Source organism: Calidris pugnax, unplaced genomic scaffold, assembly GCF_001431845.1.
Source record: "Calidris pugnax isolate Ruff unplaced genomic scaffold, ASM143184v1 scaffold225, whole genome shotgun sequence".
Lineage (NCBI taxonomy): Eukaryota > Metazoa > Chordata > Aves > Charadriiformes > Scolopacidae > Calidris > Calidris pugnax.
In genome coordinates, this window is record NW_015091072.1 from 1,583,084 (window position 1) to 1,602,369 (window position 19,286).

General features: G+C 45.2%; 1 protein-coding gene across 1 annotated transcript in view; it reads left to right on the forward strand.

The window, feature by feature from the left end:
• The window catches only part of TBX15 (T-box 15), a 112,835-nt gene extending 110,286 nt beyond the window's left edge, over nucleotides 1-2,549 (forward strand). The window contains exon 8 of the mRNA XM_014957111.1: nucleotides 360-2,549. Coding sequence (XP_014812597.1) covers nucleotides 360-1,144 — 785 coding nt within the window. The 3' untranslated portion in view covers nucleotides 1,145-2,549. The remainder of the gene's footprint in view (nucleotides 1-359) is intronic.
• The last annotated feature ends 16,737 nt before the right edge of the window (nucleotides 2,550-19,286 follow it).

Below are 19,286 nucleotides of genomic sequence, written 5' to 3' on the forward strand. Positions count from 1 at the left end.
AAAAAAGAGAAAGAACTAGATAAACATGCCTGGAAATGGCAGATCTCTAGACTGATGGAGCGGTGCTTCCTTGCAGATTTTCCCAACTGTCTTCAGTTGCTCTGTGTCATGCTTGCTTCCCTCTCATGTTTTCAAAGGGAAGAAAACCTCCGTTGAAAAACAAAATCATAACAAAAAAGCAGCAGGAAAGACCAAGGGATGCTATTAATAAAGCGAGGGCTCTTGCCAAGAAAGTTTTCCAGCGGCCATTTTACCACCCTTGTTTCTTTATAAAGCTAAGCTGTTTTTTAATGAGACCGTCTCGTTTTGCAGATGTGGTCCCGGGCTCTGAACATCCTCCCATGTGTTTTGTTTTGCAGGAGGCAGCACAGGCACCTCCCCGACCACCTCCAGCACGGGGACCCCATCGCCCTCTGCTTCCTCTCACCTTCTCTCTCCATCCTGCTCCCCTCCAGCCTTTCATCTGGCCCCCAACACTTTCAACGTGGGCTGCCGGGAGAGCCAGCTTTGCAACCTCAACCTGTCTGATTATCCCCCGTGTGCCAGAAGCAACATGGCCGCCTTGCAGAGCTACCCAGGGCTGAGCGACGGCGGCTACAACCGGCTGCAGAGCGGCACCGCTTCTGCCTCGCAGCCCTCCGAAACCTTCATGCCTCAGAGGACTCCATCCTTGATCTCAGGAATGCCGACTCCTTCCTCCCTGCCCAGCAACAGCAAGATGGAGGCATACAGCGGCCAGCTGGGGTCCTTCCCCAGCTCCCAGTTTCAGTATGTCATGCAAGCCGGCAGCCCTGCCTCCACCTCCTCCTCTTCACACATGTTCGGTGGTGGCCACATGCAGCAGAGCTCCTACAACGCCTTCTCCCTGCACAATCCCTACAACCTTTATGGATACAATTTCCCTGCTTCCCCCAGGCTGGCGGCAAGCCCGGAGAAACTCACCACCTCCCAAAGCACTTTACTCTGCTCTTCCCCCTCCAGTGGGGCCTTTGGAGAGAGGCAATACCTTTCCACGGGGATGGATCACGGGATGCACATGATCAGCCCTCCCTCTGGCAATCAGCAGACGGCCAATGCCTGTGACAACAGACAGTACGGTGCGGTTCAGGGCTCCTCCTCACAGATGTCTGTGCACATGGTCTAACAAGCTCTGCCTCTCCTTGGCGTCGAAGGCAGCTGGACCTTCGTTGTTTCCATGGGTAAACCCATCCCAGTACCTTTTTGCCTTCAAACTTATAGTGGAACTAGTATTGTAATGATAAATAAGAACACAAGCCACCTAGGTATGCACCACCGAACCTTGTGGAAAGCCTTGACTGACAGCCATCGCAGCTTGTTGAAGCCCAGGTCTTCCAGACCTGGCACGGAGTGTCTGCTCTTTCTGGACATTGCAGAGAGAAGGGCATGACTTTAATGAGAAGCTGGAGAGAAGCAGCCGAATATACCATTTATGCATTAACTCTCAGCTTGCCTGAGCTCTCGGCGTGGAGGGAGCCGTGTCCCTGTGCTATCTCCTCTGGGTGTTGAAGAAGGGCAGTCTCCCAAGGCTTCATCCTCTGAAGCTGCACTGCCCATAACTCTAGAGACCTCCCCCTTCCTAAACACGGCTGGAACAGCTCAGTCCGTTTCTGAAGCCAACACCAGCCCGTGGCTTCTTCTCCTACTGTAGCACAGGAATGGCACTGCTGGGCTGGAGCTTCTCCTTCCCAAAGAGGTGTCTGAGTTTTCACCATGGCTCTGCCTGACCGGCGGTTCCTCTTTGCGAGGCTTGAGCTTACCAGCACCCAGCCTGCAGACGGAGATGGGAAGGAGAGAAGAGAGAGAAAAGTTTTAACCCACAAGTGAGCCTCAGACAGCAGCAGGGACTGATCTTTGGAAAGATGCGCGTGGGAGAAGGGGTTCAGCTCCTGTTGATGTGACCCAAAGTGATGAATCCAAACCGAAAGGACGACAGCCTTTGTGGGGAACGTGTGTCCCGTAGCACTCAACCCAATGGGAGGAAACCCTCCAGACTGAGCTCACGGGGAAGAGCAATGAGAAAAGAGAGCCCTGCTCTACAGAAGCGCAGCCGGCCTCCCTCACTTTGCATGCAAGAGTTGCCATAGAAAACCGTTAGCATTTCAGTAACAGTGAGGTCGAGTATTCACCAACCTCCTGCCTGCCACATGATCTCTGTTTAACCAAATAGATCATTGCCTTTTGACATCTTTCTTTTCTGTTTTGTTTTTTTTTTTCTTCTTTTGTTTTTCTTCAAATCCTTTAAAAATAAGAAAACAATTGTAGCTTGGTGCAAGCTATGCATTTAAGTTGTGTGAAAATGCAAATACCAAGTAACAGAATACAGATATTATTGAGATTTGTTGTGAGGTGTTGTAGATAAATGTATTTATATGCCTAGTGAGGGATTCAATATTATGAATATAAAAGAGGGCAATAAAAATGGTATGTAAAATATGTATGAAGAAAAAGGTGTATAAAGATTTGCCCTATGCACGGAACTCTGTTTCTAAGTGCCAAGCACAGAATGCGCTAAATAAATCTTTGCAATTGTTTCCTCTGTGTTTTTCTCTGTCTGTAAGGCTTCCTCAGTGGTCTTCTAGAGACAGACATTTTCAAAATACTGTCACGCATGTTTGCACAACAGAGGAAATGAAGACACGGTGCTAAATTGTGAAGTCCAGGCAATATTACAATAAAAATAAAAATTCTGTCTTCTCAAGGAATTTTAAAAATTGAGTGCTTGGGATCTGTAAGGTGCCTGCCTTCCCAGGAAGTGTGTCTTATGGACAGCTAGAGTTGTTATTTCGATTGTTAAAACCTAATAAAAAGCTATTCTGAATAATTTTTCACAGCTAATATAGAAAATAATTCTTACAAATGACAGCATAATTTGTTTCTCATTTTTAAATGTAATTTTTGGGTATATGTCAGCTTTTCATTTGCACTACATTTCTAATATGAAATTCAGACATTAACACTGAAAGCAAGGGGGAAGATGATGCTCCCCCAAAACTGGCTGTAAGTTATGGCTGCAGAGTTTACAGCTTTCCTTGTGTCAATAAAAGTCTCTTTTTAACTGAAAAAACACCAGGAAGATAGAAAGACCCTGAAGACAAATTTTGCAATCACTTCTTAATTTTCACTTTTACAATGGAAGACAAATATACTAATGCCATTCCCAATTCTGTGCCTAGTCTGACTGTATTCTGGCTTTTACTGTGTCTAGTCATGGATGCTTCAGAAAAGGGTTGGAGGGACTACAGAGAAAAACCTGTCCCTCCCCTTCCTGTCTTCGGTTGACAGAAGTCTTTACTGAGGTGTCACCTCCTACATTCAGACTCCTCCTGATTTGGCACAACTGAAAAAAATATCTTTGATAGGTCTATGAGCCATTCAGTCTTCTCACAGTATCCATTACTTTATATTTATTGGCATGAAATGTCATTACAGTTGTATTGCCTGTTTACTTTGTTTGGTTCAATCTTTCAGATCCTTACAAACTTTGCAAAAGCTGACTTTTATGGTTTGGTTTCTCCTACAAGTGCTGCTATGTGTTGCCCAAGCCTTCTCCAAGTAACTCGCAAGTTTATTGATTTTGAACTGTTTTCAGGAATAAGTTATCTCATGTTAATGCTTTTCCATGACCAAAATATGTTATAAGCAACACCAACATGCTGCTAGTGGCTCATCACCCCCTTCTCAAGTACCTTCCTAACCCCATCTGATTCACTGCCTTCCAGCCTAATAAGTTTGTTCCTGTAAAACTTCCTCATATATGAGGATAGTGCAGCTCTTTGAATACCAGGGAAAGAAATCACAAGACTCAAGACTGAAGTATTGCTCTTTCTCATTTATTCTGTTTAATTCTTTGTACGTGAGTCTGTATTTCAGTTAATAGAAAATGCAATTTGATGAAATCTAAATCCTTTTGGGTACCAAAATGTATGTTTCTAGTCTTGATGAAAACAAAAAAAATAATAATTTAATCAGAAATTATCACTGGAAACAGTCACTGAAGAAAGCAAAATACAGATGTAGCGCACAACCTTCAATATTAGTGTGAAGAACTAGACTCCTGGTTTCCATGCATTTTAGTGGGAATCCATGGGGAAGAACATTGAAATTATCACCCAGACTCTTCAGCAACATGATCCTTCGAGTTATTGAGCACCCTGTCCCTGATCCAGCCAAGCTCTTCAGCATACTCAGATAAGGTTACTCTATCCAATTCCCTTCAGTAAGAAACTTATTGACCTTAGGGTGAGCATTTATTGACCATATTTATAGACATATTTATTTAGCTCTTATGTGGCACACACATAAAATGAAATAGCTTAGTTAGCTAGATAGTTATTCCTTCATCTTAGCATATGTTTAAGTGTTCTGTTGATTCAGGATCAGAATATTCAGCATCAAGACTGAAAAAGAACAGGAAAAAAACCTGAGAGAGGCTTCCTCATCCCGAGATGTAAAGTTGTAAGTACACAAAAAGGACTTAGTGTGAAAGTTACGCCAACAGTCTCTGAGGATTAGGAACAAGCTGACAGTGAAATGGGGGAAAAAAGTAAACTTTTTCCTTGATTGTCACTGTGCAAATCAAAAAGAGAGCAGTGTTTGGAGGGCAGTATCAAAAATAACAGGCTAAAGCATGTCACAATTATTTACTTAGTGTTCAGTTAGGTGCACAGGTGAAATCATCCCAGGGTAACACTCCCGTGAAAGGACAACCTGCTTAAGGCCTTGACATCCCCGCATAAATATGAGGTGAGGCTTGAATTTGAAGTGGACCCAGGTATGACAGAGGTATCTCATGTACAGCAGTGGCTCTTCTCCCACCACCATCCCTGCAGGGACACAAGGTTTTGAGCTATTTGTCACTTTTTATGAAGCTTCCCAGAGAAGAGGTGATGGCCATGGGCAATGGGAGAGATGCACCAGAGCCAGCCTGGGAAATCTGCTTGAGCCCAGCTCTCCTAGTGGGTGGCCCAGGTTGCAGTACACACAGCAGCCACTCCTGGAAAACTCTCTTTTCCTGGGTGACTGCCCTAACCACAGGGCTTGAGAGCCCTCCTGGCATGGTCATGTTCTCATCCAGGAGCCCTTTGATTGCTCATTTGCAAAGCATATGTGCGTGGGGGGCAGAGGGCGGCAGTTGCGTGGTTCCTCTCCCCTTCCTTCCTTCCTTACTTCACCACGAACATTTGAACCTCTTGGCCAACTTGAAGCAGCTTTGATAGTGTGGTCACAGTCTCAAAGATGTGAGTTCTCACATGTTTCTTTAGAAGAGACAGGGGAGGAGGACAGGGCCCTTATTCATCTTTCCCAGCGCAGGGAAAGCCACTGTGCGACATGTCCTCATTCAGAGAAGCCACATGAGGAACAGGTATCCTGCATGCACGTCCTCCCACCCCAGGTTTCATCTGGCATATGTATGTTATTAGACACCAGAGGATTTATCAAGGGCTGTGGAAACGAAGGGGTGTTTAGTCCACCACTCCTGGGCTGACCCATTTGCTATTAGCCCACGCAGGCTTCTGGCTTCCAGTCCAGGAGAAGAGAAGGCTCTGTATCTCCCAGTTAGATGCTGTGAATTTAAAAGAAGAAGCATCATGTACCTCTTTCAAGAAGTACCCTTTTTCAAGGGCCTGATCCAAATGCCAGGAAGAGTAGTGTAAATCTCAGCGATAGATCCCTCATCTTGCAGCACAGGCTGTTCTAAATGCAAACCTGTCAACTTGTTACACAAATGAAAAGGATGGGGCAAAAATAATCAGAGTGGGTTTGTCAGCTCTACAAAGTTTATTTAGCTTCATTCCTTAACAAGGACTGACAGGCACAGGACATAAATATTACCGTGATCACAGTCAGTGCAGCTCAGCAGAACCAGGACATCTCACTCCAGTGCGACATAGTGTTCTTGGAGGGAATGTAAGTACTATGTGCTAAAGCAAAATGCTAAGGGCACAAACATAAATACAGATTAAGGTACACAACCCATGACATTATGTTAAATATACTACAGCAAAAATTACAGCAGATGATCTGCTACTGTGGCTGATTTATTGCATGCTGGGTGAAGCTTTACTGATGTAGGTGAGGGCTGACAGATATAGTCATTTGCTATTAAACAACAACCAAAGAAAAAGCATTCAGGTTTTTTTTTTGCCCCAACACAACTAGGTGCATTGGCCCAGAGCACACGTCCCAAATCAGACCAGCACTGGCAGATGAGCTTCTGCGGGATGTTGCTTGTTGGGCATCGCTCTTAACAACAACAACAACATGAAAGTGCACCCAAAGACTGGGCAGAGGAACGCCTGAGCATGCCAATTACATGCTTCAGATGCACTAGAAACACAGCTATAAAAGCAGTGGCAGAACTTCGTGAGGAGGGTGCTGGTGTGGCCAAGGGGTAATTTGCTATAAATAAGCCAGTTCACGTCCAAGGAACATCTGACTCCTTCAGCACTTTTTCTTCCTTAGAGAAGCAGCCTGCAGGACCAGGCACTTTGGCCAGGTCTGTAACCCAGCATTTTGAGTCCATTGCTGGGACTATTTCTGAGATCTTGTATGTTGGTCAGCTGGGAGGGGTTTGTATAGCCTACTGCTGACCCACAAAACTTCTGCGGTTCACCCAGTTTTCTGACTACTTCTTCTAATTTGTCTGTAATTGCTATCTGGGGAACTGTACAGAACACAGCTAAAATCCCTGGAACTCTTCTCAAGGGTTGTTTTTGCCATGTCGGTAACTGTTGTTTATCCCCCCAGAAGAGGAACATGACCACACAAGACAGGAGCAGTGTACAGAGCACACCTCTTCATATATTAACGCCTTTCTACAATAAAAATCTCCAATACTTCTAGCCTGCCTGAATGGAGGACTAGGCCCGAAAAGTCCAGCTCACGTGGCTGCACACGGTGGTGGGGCAGCAGCCAAGAGATGAGCAGGGATCAGCTGATTCAGGGAGGAGCAATAAGCCTCCACAGTAGGGTTAATTGCGTGGTAGTCTATCTCTGGAGCACTGAGCTCGTCTGTTTTTCTGACTCGATGTGGAACTCATCGCATGCTGTGGGGGAGAAGGATTAGGAGCCTGTATAATTTTACACTGGTTGAAGTTCCTACAGATGCTGTTCTTATTCCAGTAATGTTCTAAATTTGTTGAGCATTTTGGAAGCTCTGACATTCAGCTGGATAATGCCCTTCTCTGCTGAGATAGGCTGACTTCTGCAGGCTCCTCTCGGATGTTTCCACAAGCAGGCCGAGGCTCTGCTTGGCCATGTCTCCTCTTGAGCATCCAGCACCGTCCACAGCTCAGGGCACTGTTTTCCAGCTGACTGGAGGCAGCAGTACCACAGAGACACGGAGCTGGTCCAAGCATGAGCCCTTCTCTTACGGTGATGGGGAGGGTGGCACTGGTTCAGCCAAAAAGACAGGCTGCCTGTAGTCACTCTCATTGAAGGTGCCTGTGCCTGGGAAGGGCTTTTCCCTCCAGATTATGCAGATGACAGCCCTGGGGACATGCTGCAGAGCCTACCGCCTGCTCAGTGTTTCCTTTGTAAGAATCAAGAGTGCCCAAGGGGTGACATCCTCGAGTTCCTCTCCCACCTGAGCTGGGTTATAACATTTCCCTTAATGTGCAGTCAGGTAATTGTACATTAATATAGTTGCATTTCAATCTGGTGTAACTGGTCCATGAACGACACAAAGGAAAACCACAGTCAGTTTGTTATATTAAATAGATAATGTGGTCTAGTGATTGGAAACTTGTAATTACCTGCATCTGCCTCTCCCAGTAAAGCTGGAAAAGGTTGCAGTGCAATTAACCCAGCATAAAATTAAGCACAGCCTGCCAGCCATCCAAATCCACTGTACTCTATGGTTTATATTATGTTTCTATGCAAAGATCTATATACAGAAATATTAAGATTAGTTAGAAAGAAGTATGATTCATAGGTGTGTATAAAAGCCTTAGAGGAACGCGTGAAAGAAAGGATTCAAATAATGGCCTGTACTGCTGGCCAGGGACATGATCAACAGCAGTGAAACTGTTAAAACACTGAGGAATGTGTTGCTTTCATCAAAATCACAGCACAGATGACTCAACAGCAGAAAACCTGCAGTCCAGTAACGGAACAACGTAGCCAGGCTACAACACACCATGTGTGCCATTCACTTTACTGTAACCCCATCAAGAAGCCAAGCTCTACTAGCAAGATACCCAAATGAGGAAGGAGAAGACAATGTGGAGCAATGTGACCTGAGATTTACGATGGGTAATTAACCAACATTCCAAGGTGAAAGCTCAATACCTGTGAGTATAAACATATATCCTGAAACATAAAGAAGACTTGTCCAAAACCCAATGCATTATCACCAGTGAAAAGAAAGCCAGAAGATGAAGTGAAGATTTGATGACAATTGCTCCTTGCGTGCAAGTGATTCTGCCCAGAATACTTGGAGACACACATTTTGGCAGTGTCTTGTTTTTCAGAAAACTAAATAAAAATCAGTTCTACTTCTATATAGTCTTTCACTTTTTTTACATGGGTTCCTACAGCTGTAGTATTACCCATAAAAAACTCTCAAGTCACAACTCTGTGAACATTACAAATTCAAGTTTTACAGAACACCAGAGGAAACCAACAGAAAAATTGGGTTAACTGAGGGGAAAAAAGTGAAAAAGTATAAAAGATTACGTAAAAGGATGTTGAGTAAAACTGTAGAAACCTGCACAGAAATGAAAAATAAAGTGCTCACATCCAAAAGAAGGAATTGGCCATGCACATATAGCAAAAGGGACAACATAGAGTCTGTAAAGATGTTTTGTGAATAGTTCAGCTACTTTTGGACAATGAATAATAAACTGCCCTTCTTCTTGCATGCAGAATTTGAACTTGTCCAAAGAAACTTGCGATGCTCTAGCTTCTAACCACAAAGATAAAAATCATATCAACAAAAACATCACCCTTTGAAAGGAAGCATATTCACTTCTTAAACATAAAATGTGCTGGATTAAATTTGTTGTTTACATTGTATACACTATTGTATACACTCTTTATAGCTACTAAATATATCAGGTAAGTAATCACTAAACATTCACACTGAAAAGCACTTAAGATTGGTTACGTTGTCTATACACAAACATAAATAGTTTTGTGCTATGCCTAATTGTTCTTTCTTTATTGAGGGTGACACAAACACCATGAAGTGTCTATCCCTGTAACAGGGGACTTGGGAAACATTTTCTATCACTGCAGTGGTCTGGGAAGGAAACACAAAAACTCGTTTAATACTGATTCTTGGTTTATCGTGCTTGTTTTTTGTTGAAACATGTAGACCCTGACTCCTGCCTCAGGTCTACTCATGCACAAATACAAACTGGGGAACTAAATAATTCTGGAGTCTGTTTTCCACCACACAGGACTTGGAGAGGAGGTTCTGTAATGGCACAGGAGAAATGTAAGGCTGGAAAAAGCTATCTAATGTGAGCATAGTTCAAGTTGTCAACTAAGGCTTATAAAAAGTAGAAAGTGAGAGGGGCATGTTGCTGTCTGGAGATGTCTCCACAGGGGCGGCCGTGCTGGAGGTGGTGGTCTCTAAAGACCATTCCTCGGCATTCTCAGAGGCAGGGATGGAGGTCTGCCTATGGAGGCGTGGTGGTTGCTGGGGCCACCGTTCTCCCCTCTCTGCCTGTGTCACTGGGGTCTCCAGGGCTGGGGCTGCTACCAAGACTGTCCTGGCTGACCCGCACCGCCGCCCTGGAGCAGTCCAAGAGCCTGAGGGGCCCTTGGTGATTTTGGGTTTGGGGCTATATCTTTTCTTGTCTTTTCTTCCTGCTCTCGAGGGTCTGGAGCTGCGCTGGGCCATGCCGATGGCAAGGGCACTGCGCCTGCCAGGGGTCCAGAGAGGCTCCCACCACCCCAACGGGGTCCCTGGGCCATCCCTGGGGAAGGGGCTCAGCCCCCGACACCGGAGGGTCCCTGCCTGGGCTGCAGCTCCCTCCCTGGCCATTCCTGGGGTGATTTGGGGTGATTTTGCTGCAGCTGGGAGGCCAAGCCGGGCTCTGGAGCTGAGCGCGGTGGGATGCGAGGACGGGCAATCAGCAGTGGCATGAAGTTGAAGCAGTAAAAGTGCCAGATTCTGCACTGGGAGGGAGTAACTCCAGCATCGGAGGAGGACAGGAAGGTCCTTGAATGCCTCCAGAGGAGGAGAACCGAGCTGGTGAGAGGGCTGGAAGGCATTTCCTAGAAGCATGGAGTGGTTTGGGTTGGAAGGGGCCTTAAAGCCCACCAAGTCCTACCCCCTGCCCTGGGCAGGGACACCTCCCACCAGACCAGGTTACTCCAAGCCCTGTCCAACCTGGCCTTGAAGCCCTCCAGGGCTGGGGCAGCCACAGCTTCTCTGGGCAACCTGGGACAGGCTCTCCCCACCCTCACAGCCAAGAACTTCTTCCCCACATCTCAGCTTCGTCTCCCCTCTTTCAGGCTCAAACCCTTCCCCCTCCTCCTATCCCTCCCCTCCCAATGACCCAGCATTAGGAAGCATTTCTTTCCCAAGGCGGGGGTCAAAGCCTGGAACAGGCGTCCTAGGGAGGTGGCTGATGCCCCAAGTGTCTCCGTGTTGAAGAGGCGTTTGGACGATGCCCTGAAGAATGCCCTTCTTGGGTGATTTGGGGGGATTTTCCTGGGGTCGGGAGGCAAAGCTGGGTTCAGGAGCCCATGGCAGTGGGACTCAAGGACGGGTGGGATTGTGCCCAGGCTTTGGGGGACAGTGTGGCGAGAGAGAGAGGACACAAGGCTTAGCTGTCATATGGCTTTAGTATTTTCCTTTCTTTCTAAGATCAAAGTCATATTCACCTCGTGAGTGTATGTGAGTGTATGTGCCATACCTGAAGTGAAGGGATCTGCCAATGTCCTTCTCTTTCAGTTCTAAGCTGGTAGACTAGTCAGTGTTCGTTGTATTGGTATCAATGAAAAGTATCTATGAAATGCAGCCACAGGCATATACAAATCAATGTATATGTTGAGAGCATATACTGCGTTCAGGGCACTTTGACACCCCTTGACACTGAGTTTCAATGATGATTTAATTTTCACCATATACAACAAGTTGTGAAGAGAAGATACAGCTGGAAAAGGGAAATTCAAGGAGAATACCAAGTCCAGTAGCTTGACAAGCTGAATTTAGCTGTGGAACAGTCACAGCTCTAAGGCAAAGGAAAGTCCTGTGGTCCTGGGTGGGCTGTGGACCAGATGCCCAGTGCTAATGCTATTTTCCATTTCGAAGTTGAACAGTTCTACAACAGAAGGAGCAGCATACAGCATCCATGAGTTGCCCCTACAAAGCAAGCAGGGAGTTCACAATTTCAATTGAGCTTGAATCCAAACCCAAAAAATTCTCTAGGTTCATCCATCCATAATATCTATGTTTTTCTCTCCCTTCAGCTGCTGCCACAATTGTGCCACTGGGGGGTTCTTTAATTCAGTTCTCCACTACTTTCATCCATGTTTCCCAGAATGCTAACAGCTGCAATATAATGAGATTATTTATGATTTCTAAATATCATCTTCTAATGTATCTCCCAGGCCAGCAAAGAGGCAACCTAGCAAAACTCACTGAACCAGAGCTGCCTGTAACAATCCCACAGTGTCCACCCATCCATTTCCATTTCCTGGCTTCCCTGGCTTCTCACTGCACTTTTTCAGATTTCCTTCTGGAGGAACTTTTTTTTTTTTTTTCTCAGCAATAACGGAAAGAAAAATGTTATTAGCTGCCGATGTTCAATCCCCAAAGAGGTACTGCAGTGGGACCCTCTCTTCTCAAACTATTTTGGTGGTGTACAGATGAAAAAATACACATTCTGTCCTCAGTGCTGTCCCCAGACTTGGAGACATTCTCCCCTGACTCAGCAGTGAAAGAGAGTCTGCAGTGACATGGACAGATGCGGTCCCACAACCTTCTGGTCTGGTCTCAACAGATGGCATTTTTTCCATTCCTGCATTTTTCTCACCCACTTTGGGCTTTGCCCTTTCAGACAGGTACTTACTTTGGGATGAACACATTTCTAATGCTGCAAGTGAAGATTAATCTCCTTCAGTGTGAGAATGAACTGACTGCTTTTCAGTAAACTTGTTGGGCATTTATGTCTAAACAAAGACTTTCATGTAGAGGCAAAACACAATTTCAGATTTTTCACTGAATTCTATTTTACATTGACTAATTTTTAAATGAGTTTTTGGTGCTTTATGTAGCCAGAAAAATACCTACAACCTCCTCTTTGTGATAGTACTTGAAAATTTATCCTCTGTTCTCCATGGTCAAGACAGCTAGAGAATAACTGTGTAATCCCTGTACCTCCCTTGTTGGTCAAGGCAGCGTAGCCTCATTTTACAGACATTAAACTGGACAAAAGACTTGCCCTTGGCCATACATACCCTGCACCATCCTCTGCTCTATTTAATGAAAAACTGTAATCACAGGTAGAAGTGATGACAAAGTCCTCATCTTTGCCAATTTGGTTCTGCTTTAAAGGTAATGTTGCTCGATTTATACTTTCAAAATTTAAGTCAAGTCAGATGGGAGGAAGAGCATGCTGTGCGATGACTGACACCACCAAACATAGATACTCTGAGCTGTATTTCTCACCTCGCTGTTGCAACGTCACCCAGACGTTGGACCAAGCTTAGTATTTTATCACCGACCCATGGCAAGGCAGTGGTGAAAGAGTTCCCATCTGAGACTGCAAAGGCTGTGGGTTGCACAGGCAGGAAAACTTGACCAACACTTGCTGCTCCAGAGCCGTCCTGCTGCTGGCCAGCAGAAATCTCCAGGGCACAATGTGCCGGCTCCTTACCAGCAATCAGATCTGAACAGTGCACCTCTGGAAACACGGTGCTTGTGCCGACGGTGCTCTTCAGTTTGGTTTTACTCACTCTCTGTGCGAATAAAAGCTGCCCTGTGCCAGCAGCCTCGTGTAGGTGCACAGGGAAAAAGAGACAGTTGTCCAAACAATATGGTATGGAGGGCTGGGGAAAAGGCATGTTGAAAATGTAAAGGACATTTACATTAAGGGAAGGTGTGAGAGCTGTAGCAACAGCCAAATTACAAAAAAAAAAAGAAAAAAGAAAAAAAAAGTGAATACTTCAAGCAGCCAAATTAAACAAGGCACAATGGGGGCCAACTTTGCCTCCCAGGCATTTCATAAGCCCACACCCTAGAGTTCAGGAGGTACTGGGGGGGGAACCATGTGTCCCTCCAGGTCTTATTTAACTTGGCGGTGTGTAAGGAACTTTAACTCTTTTGTGACTTGCACGTTCCTACAGCACTCGCATGTTCCCATATTTTTTTCTTTATTTCTGGATGCTTTTTGTTGGATGAGTTTTAAATCTTTTTGAAGACAAATAATTTCTCTCTGTTTAGAAAAATAATCAATGGAGGCAAAGCTTAAAGTCATTTCGGTCATAGTATCTTGGAGGAAAATAGATACAGTATTTTGGAAAGAATTTGCAATGAAAACACAAAGCCTGATGGGATTTAAATGTAGAAAACCAAAAATTCAGTCTCGCCCCCTCTTTTCCCTCCCCCTACTCATGAGGTCACTATTTCTCATCTCACAGACTATGGCATCTTGCCGGGATCCTGAGGCAGCCACCAGCACAAAACAGGATCAAACTGGCCAAGAGAAAATAATCAGTGGTTTCTCGAAGCTACAAAGAGAGAAACTTTGTAGAACCAGCGAGAAAAAGCCATCCAGAAAATGCAGGCAACCTTTCTTGTCCCCTCAAAAATTCGATGCATAAGCATTTGAGAAAAAGAAACTAGATGAAAATGTGCAAAATAGTGAAAGGGCACTGAAGTTCAGCTTTGTTGCTTGTAAACTGGTTGTAATGGAGTTGTGTATGCTTGAGTGCATGTGTGTGTATGCAAAAGATGAGAAGCAGGAGAGAGTCCCTGCACATGCAGGACATGGCAGACCTCGGCTCAACAAGTTGAATTTGTTGAACTGCTGCAACAGGCCGGCTCTCTGAAGAGGGAGGGCTGTCACTGTTGACATCTCAGTTCTACGCCTGCTTCTGCGGCAAATGACTTTTCTCACAGCATTACTGGCACTGCCCCTGCTCATACCTCAGGAGATGGACCTTTGTTCTTCCCTGGCCCTGTGTGAGCAGCACCTACACTTTGCATCCCGTGTAACTCTCAGCCCACCTGGAGAGGAAGTGAGCACTCTTTGACGCTGCATTAGCCTTGTTTAACTACAGATATTTCCCCTTTTTTTTTTAAAATAAATTGTGAGCCATTTGGGGGCAAATCAAGAGCATGAGAGAAGTAGGGATTGTGAATATTCTTCTCCCCTTGCAGATTTCTCTGCAGAAAGACCCTGCAAACTAAAAGGACGTCCTGACCATATCAGCCTCTCCTACTTCTGTCACAACTCAGAATTGTAGAAGATCTTCAGTTGGAAAGAACCCATAAGGATCATCAAGTCCAACTCCCTGCTCCCCTCAGAAATACCTAAAACTAAGCCATATGACTAAGAGCATTGTCCAGACACTTCTTGAACTCTGACAGGATCGATGCCATGACCACTTTGGGAACCTGTTCTAGTGACCAACCACCCCCTCAGTGAAGAGCCTTTTCCTAATGTCCAGTCCGAACTTCCTCTGATGTAGCTTCATGCCATTTCAGTAAGAGTAGAGTGGTGAACAAATATGTTAACAGACACTGCTCACATCTAAAGCTTAACAGTTAAAGCAGCAATCTGCTGGTTCCTGGTGTATATTTCAGATTCTAAAACCTGTCCAACAATACCTATCACAGAATCATAAAATAGTTTGGATTAGAAGGTTTAAAGGTCATCTAGTCCAAACTCCCATGCAATGAGGAACATTTCAATTAGATCAGGTTGCTCAGAGCTCCATCCAACCTGACCTTCAGTGTTTCCAGGGATGGGGCATCTACCACATCTCTGGGCAACCTGGTCCAGTGTTTCACCACCCTCATTGTAAAAATTTTCTTCCTTATATCTAGTCTAAATCTACCCTCTTTTAGTTTTAAACCATTACCCCATGTCCTATCACAACACGCCCTGCTAAAACGTCTGTCCCCAACTTTCTTATTAGCCCTCTAAGTATTGAAAGGCTGCAATAAGGTCTTCCTGGACCTTCTCTTTTCCAGGCTGGACAACTCCAATTCCCTCAGCTGTTCCTTGTAGGAGACAAGTTCCATCCCTCTGATGACTCAACTCAACTTCTGGGACAACAGTGTCAAAGTGCTCTCTTACCAAAGTCAGGCTGCAGAACAATTATTGTCAGCACACATTTCTGAGTTACTTTGTTGCTACTGAAGGCCAATGTGGACTTGAATTGAAGATCCAGTTCCTCATGACAACTTCCCCAAAGCAAGAAAGAAAGTGAACTTATTACAAAGAAAAAAATTGTGCCTGTTAGAGGGACAGATTTGTTTGTTGAATTTTGGCTCTGGATCTGAATTGTCCCAAAGAAAACTGATGGCATTAAGGGTGTGGAGCTAGTTCAGCTAGATGGGATAGTCCTCTGAAATAGGACATGTGCTCAACATCAACCACATTCCTAATATTCTGTCCATACTAATATGGATGTCCATATGCCAAAGCCTGTAGCCAAAGTCTTCAGCTCAGTAAAAGCACATCTGCTGTCCATGGGCATGAGTCAGCTACCATTGAGAAGTGCAGCTCCTGTTCTGTACACCTAAAAATCACCATTCAGTGATTTACCACCATCCTGACTTTGTTAGTCAGGACGAGACAAGCTCAAGCTGTACCTGACAGGACTTCCAGCTTACCGTGATGTTAATCACATCATTCAGTATAAAGTTAGGGAATCTCCTCATAATTTTCCTTTCCAGCCTGAAAGCCTCCACCAACCATGTTCTTCTCTGGTCCTTAAGAGCAAATAGGTGTTTATTCCTCTGCAGAGCCATGCAGCACCTTGGCTTGAAGCTGTCCCATCACCTCCTGGACTACACACTGGGATTGTTATCCAGGTCTGCAGTTGTCCCCAGTATCTCTGAAAGCCAAATCATCTGGTTTTTAGTCTTTTCTTGTTTTCTGCTGCTACTTTTGTCCTGGATCAGATGGAGCTCCTCAGTCTTGTAGTGATAGTTATTTTCCCTACACCACTTGGGGGAATGTAGGGATGAGCGCAGAGTGTCTGGCTCTGACACTGACAGATCTCACACTGCTCCCAAGGAGATGCCCAAATGTTACAAAGATGAACCATATGGGCAGCCTCAGCACTTGAGGCCATTAATAGGAATTTTTAAACAACTGTGATTGATGGGGCAGCTCTTACAAGTCTGAGATCAATGAAAATGCAACTTGATCTTTTGAACCCAACTCCTTAATTTTTTTGTTCCTTTTTTCTGCAGAGAATCCCATAAAACCATTTCTGTGCAGACAAAAGCTGTCTGGGACACTTCATGTGGATTTGTCATGCATTTTCCTTCTGCTTCCTCCTCCACCCTGTTTGCAGTTTCACATGTAGCTTGGTTTTGAGTCTTTCTCCATGATTTGTACAGTCACTTCAAGATCAGTTTTTTCTGTACTTGTGATTGGACATTGTCTTGAGGGTGTTTTTGACACTCATTATTTTTCATTTGTATTCAATTTAATTAATTTGTCCCTCATTATAAACTGAACACCAGTAAGAAAAAAGCTCTAAGAAAAAAGAAAAGAAAATGTGATTGAGAACAGAGGAAAGACTGAAAAACTGTCAGGAGAAAGCAGGGAGCTCAAGAAAAGAACAAGAGAGAGGACCATGTCTAATGAGTTTTGAATTACCCAATATTGATATTTTCCCCTCAGCATCTGCTGACACAAACCGACAGTATCCAAAATAGCTCCATCTTCCAACATTTTCTGTCAAACTTTTGACCAACAGAGCAATCACCCCAGCAACTTTGGACTGAGCCAGTTCTTAGCCAAAATGTCAATAGTCCTCCACCATCTGGATACTCCTGGAAATGAAAGCTTCTAAGAGACTGGCAGGCCATTTCTAACTAGAGGAGAATGAGCCTAAAAAGTCAGAGGGAAGGGGCAGCTTCTTAGAAGCCAGGTAGGGAATTAGGGAGAGTCTAAGGAAAAGGGGTGGGGAGTGAGAGCAACATGGGGAACTGTAGTTAGCTAAGGTCACAGCCTGGGGACACACAAGAGAGTCCAGGGTGCAGGAGGGAAGAGGCCAAACCAATGCAGGTGGCATGGATGATCTTGAGGGAGCACAGAGAAATATGAGGCATAGCAAGAAGAGAGGGCAGAGTGGTCCACATTGACGATGTGAACGGCAAAGGGCTGCAGAGGGGAGGAATGATGCACAGCCATCAGGAAAAGGCAAGGGAAGAGCTTTGGAGAGGTTGGGAGGGATGCAGTGGGAGAGGAGGAACAGCAGAGAGACAAACAGTACCTCTTCCTTCTCCAAGAAGGGGAAAAGCAGGAAATGGAGCCCGTGTTTTAAGCAGGAATGACAGCTTTATGTTGAACTTGAAACAGCCACATATAAGTAAAGAGTTGGGAAAATGTCCCATTAGGCACCAAAATGAAGAAATAGGTGAAACCAATGAAAGCCATTAACGTTTAGTTACATGATGCTTAAACCAATGTCAGTGCAAAGGGGATTTGGAGAAGGAGTTGCAGGGGTGGTACTCTAGGATTAGAAGTCCCTGGGGTGGGGACTATCTTCCCTTCCCTTGACTAGAAGTGGGCTCAAACAACTCAATGCATGGCTCAAGGTAGGTAAGTTTTAGAAGAGTTTTGGGACACGCTGTGCATATTGGGCTTTGAGGAAGGCTGAGGATCTTCCCAGAAATCCCAGTTTGAATATATTTTCTAGAGCACACCAAGCCTTAATGGACCAAAGCTCTGCTAAAAGTGATGAGGACTTTTCTGCTACCCCTTCCTGCTTGCCTGCTCGGCACAGGGTTGGGAACACTTACCAGCTGATGATGACAAATGGCAACAAACAGGAGCGTTGGTGATGGAGGACGCAATGCAATCCCTCGGAGTTATACAGCACTCCTGAAACACTGTAAATCACCATTCTTGCCTTTCTTTGGAGCTGTCGGTGTAAGGCTCAGCTAAGAGAGAAACGGAGAGGTGGAATAAACTGGTTGAGAACGGTATGAGTCTCGGAGCTGGGAGTAATCAGTGAGTCTCAGTGGTAGGCTTAGCCCACCCTGGCTCATGCTGCTTCCCTGCCCTTGGCCATGATTGTTAAAGAGCAAATCTGGGTTCAGAGCACACAGCCAACTTGGGAAAAAAATCACTGAGAGCACTGAGGAAGTTGGGAGCATCAAGCTCCTCATCACCTATCAAAAGCACAAAGAAAACTGGAGGTGTTCCCAGGACCCAGCAACACAGCTCAGCTCCATACAGCTGGTCACCAAAGTAATCTGGGAAGTTACAGAATGTGACAAAATTTCCAGTGTAGGCAGGCTGTCACTATAGCTCTGTGTCTCTTTCCCTAGGGAAAGACCCAAATCTTTCCTCTGAACAACACCTGGGTTTCTCCCTTACATTATCAGGTTTCCAAAACTAGTTCCTCCTGCACATGGTCCTAGACAGGCAGAAGGAAGGGGAGCTACAGCTGCAGGGTGGGAACGATGGGTCCAGCACACCCCTCTGGAGCTTGCACCCACTTCTGGGAGAAGGGTAAGCAACTACTAAGCAATGGAAGGTGCTTGTGTGCTCTCCGGACCTCAAGCACCCTTAAGTGGTGTCACACAGATCATTCACAATATGGGTGGCTTCCAGGGCCTCATCAGGGTCTTCTGGAGCACCCGTATCTCGGTTTGCAGTTCATACATGACAATGTGGTACCTCCAGTGACACACTCACACTAGATGGGTTCTTCCATTAAAGGCCTTAACATTCACAAAATGCAACACTTCTTCAATAAAAATATTACACGTGTTTAGCTGATGGTAATGACTCAGACATGCCTTAAGCTCCAGAGTGTGCCAGTAACAATGCTACTAACCTGAGTGGTTTGGACTTCACAGTCTTTTCTTTGTAACTAATACGTGTAATTAACATTTTCCTTAAAAATGGTCAGCGGAGCAGTGAGACATACCAGGCTGGGAGTGTTAAAAATCGGAGCTGTGTCCCCAAAGAGCAGATGTAGGCTGACAAAAGACAGGGCCAGCTTCTCATACCCACACAGGGCTCTGGCCACACAGCTTGGCCTCACACCCAGCTTGGAGTGACAGCTTCAAGAAGTGAATGGCAAGCTCAGTCGCCATGAGTTTCTCAGACCCT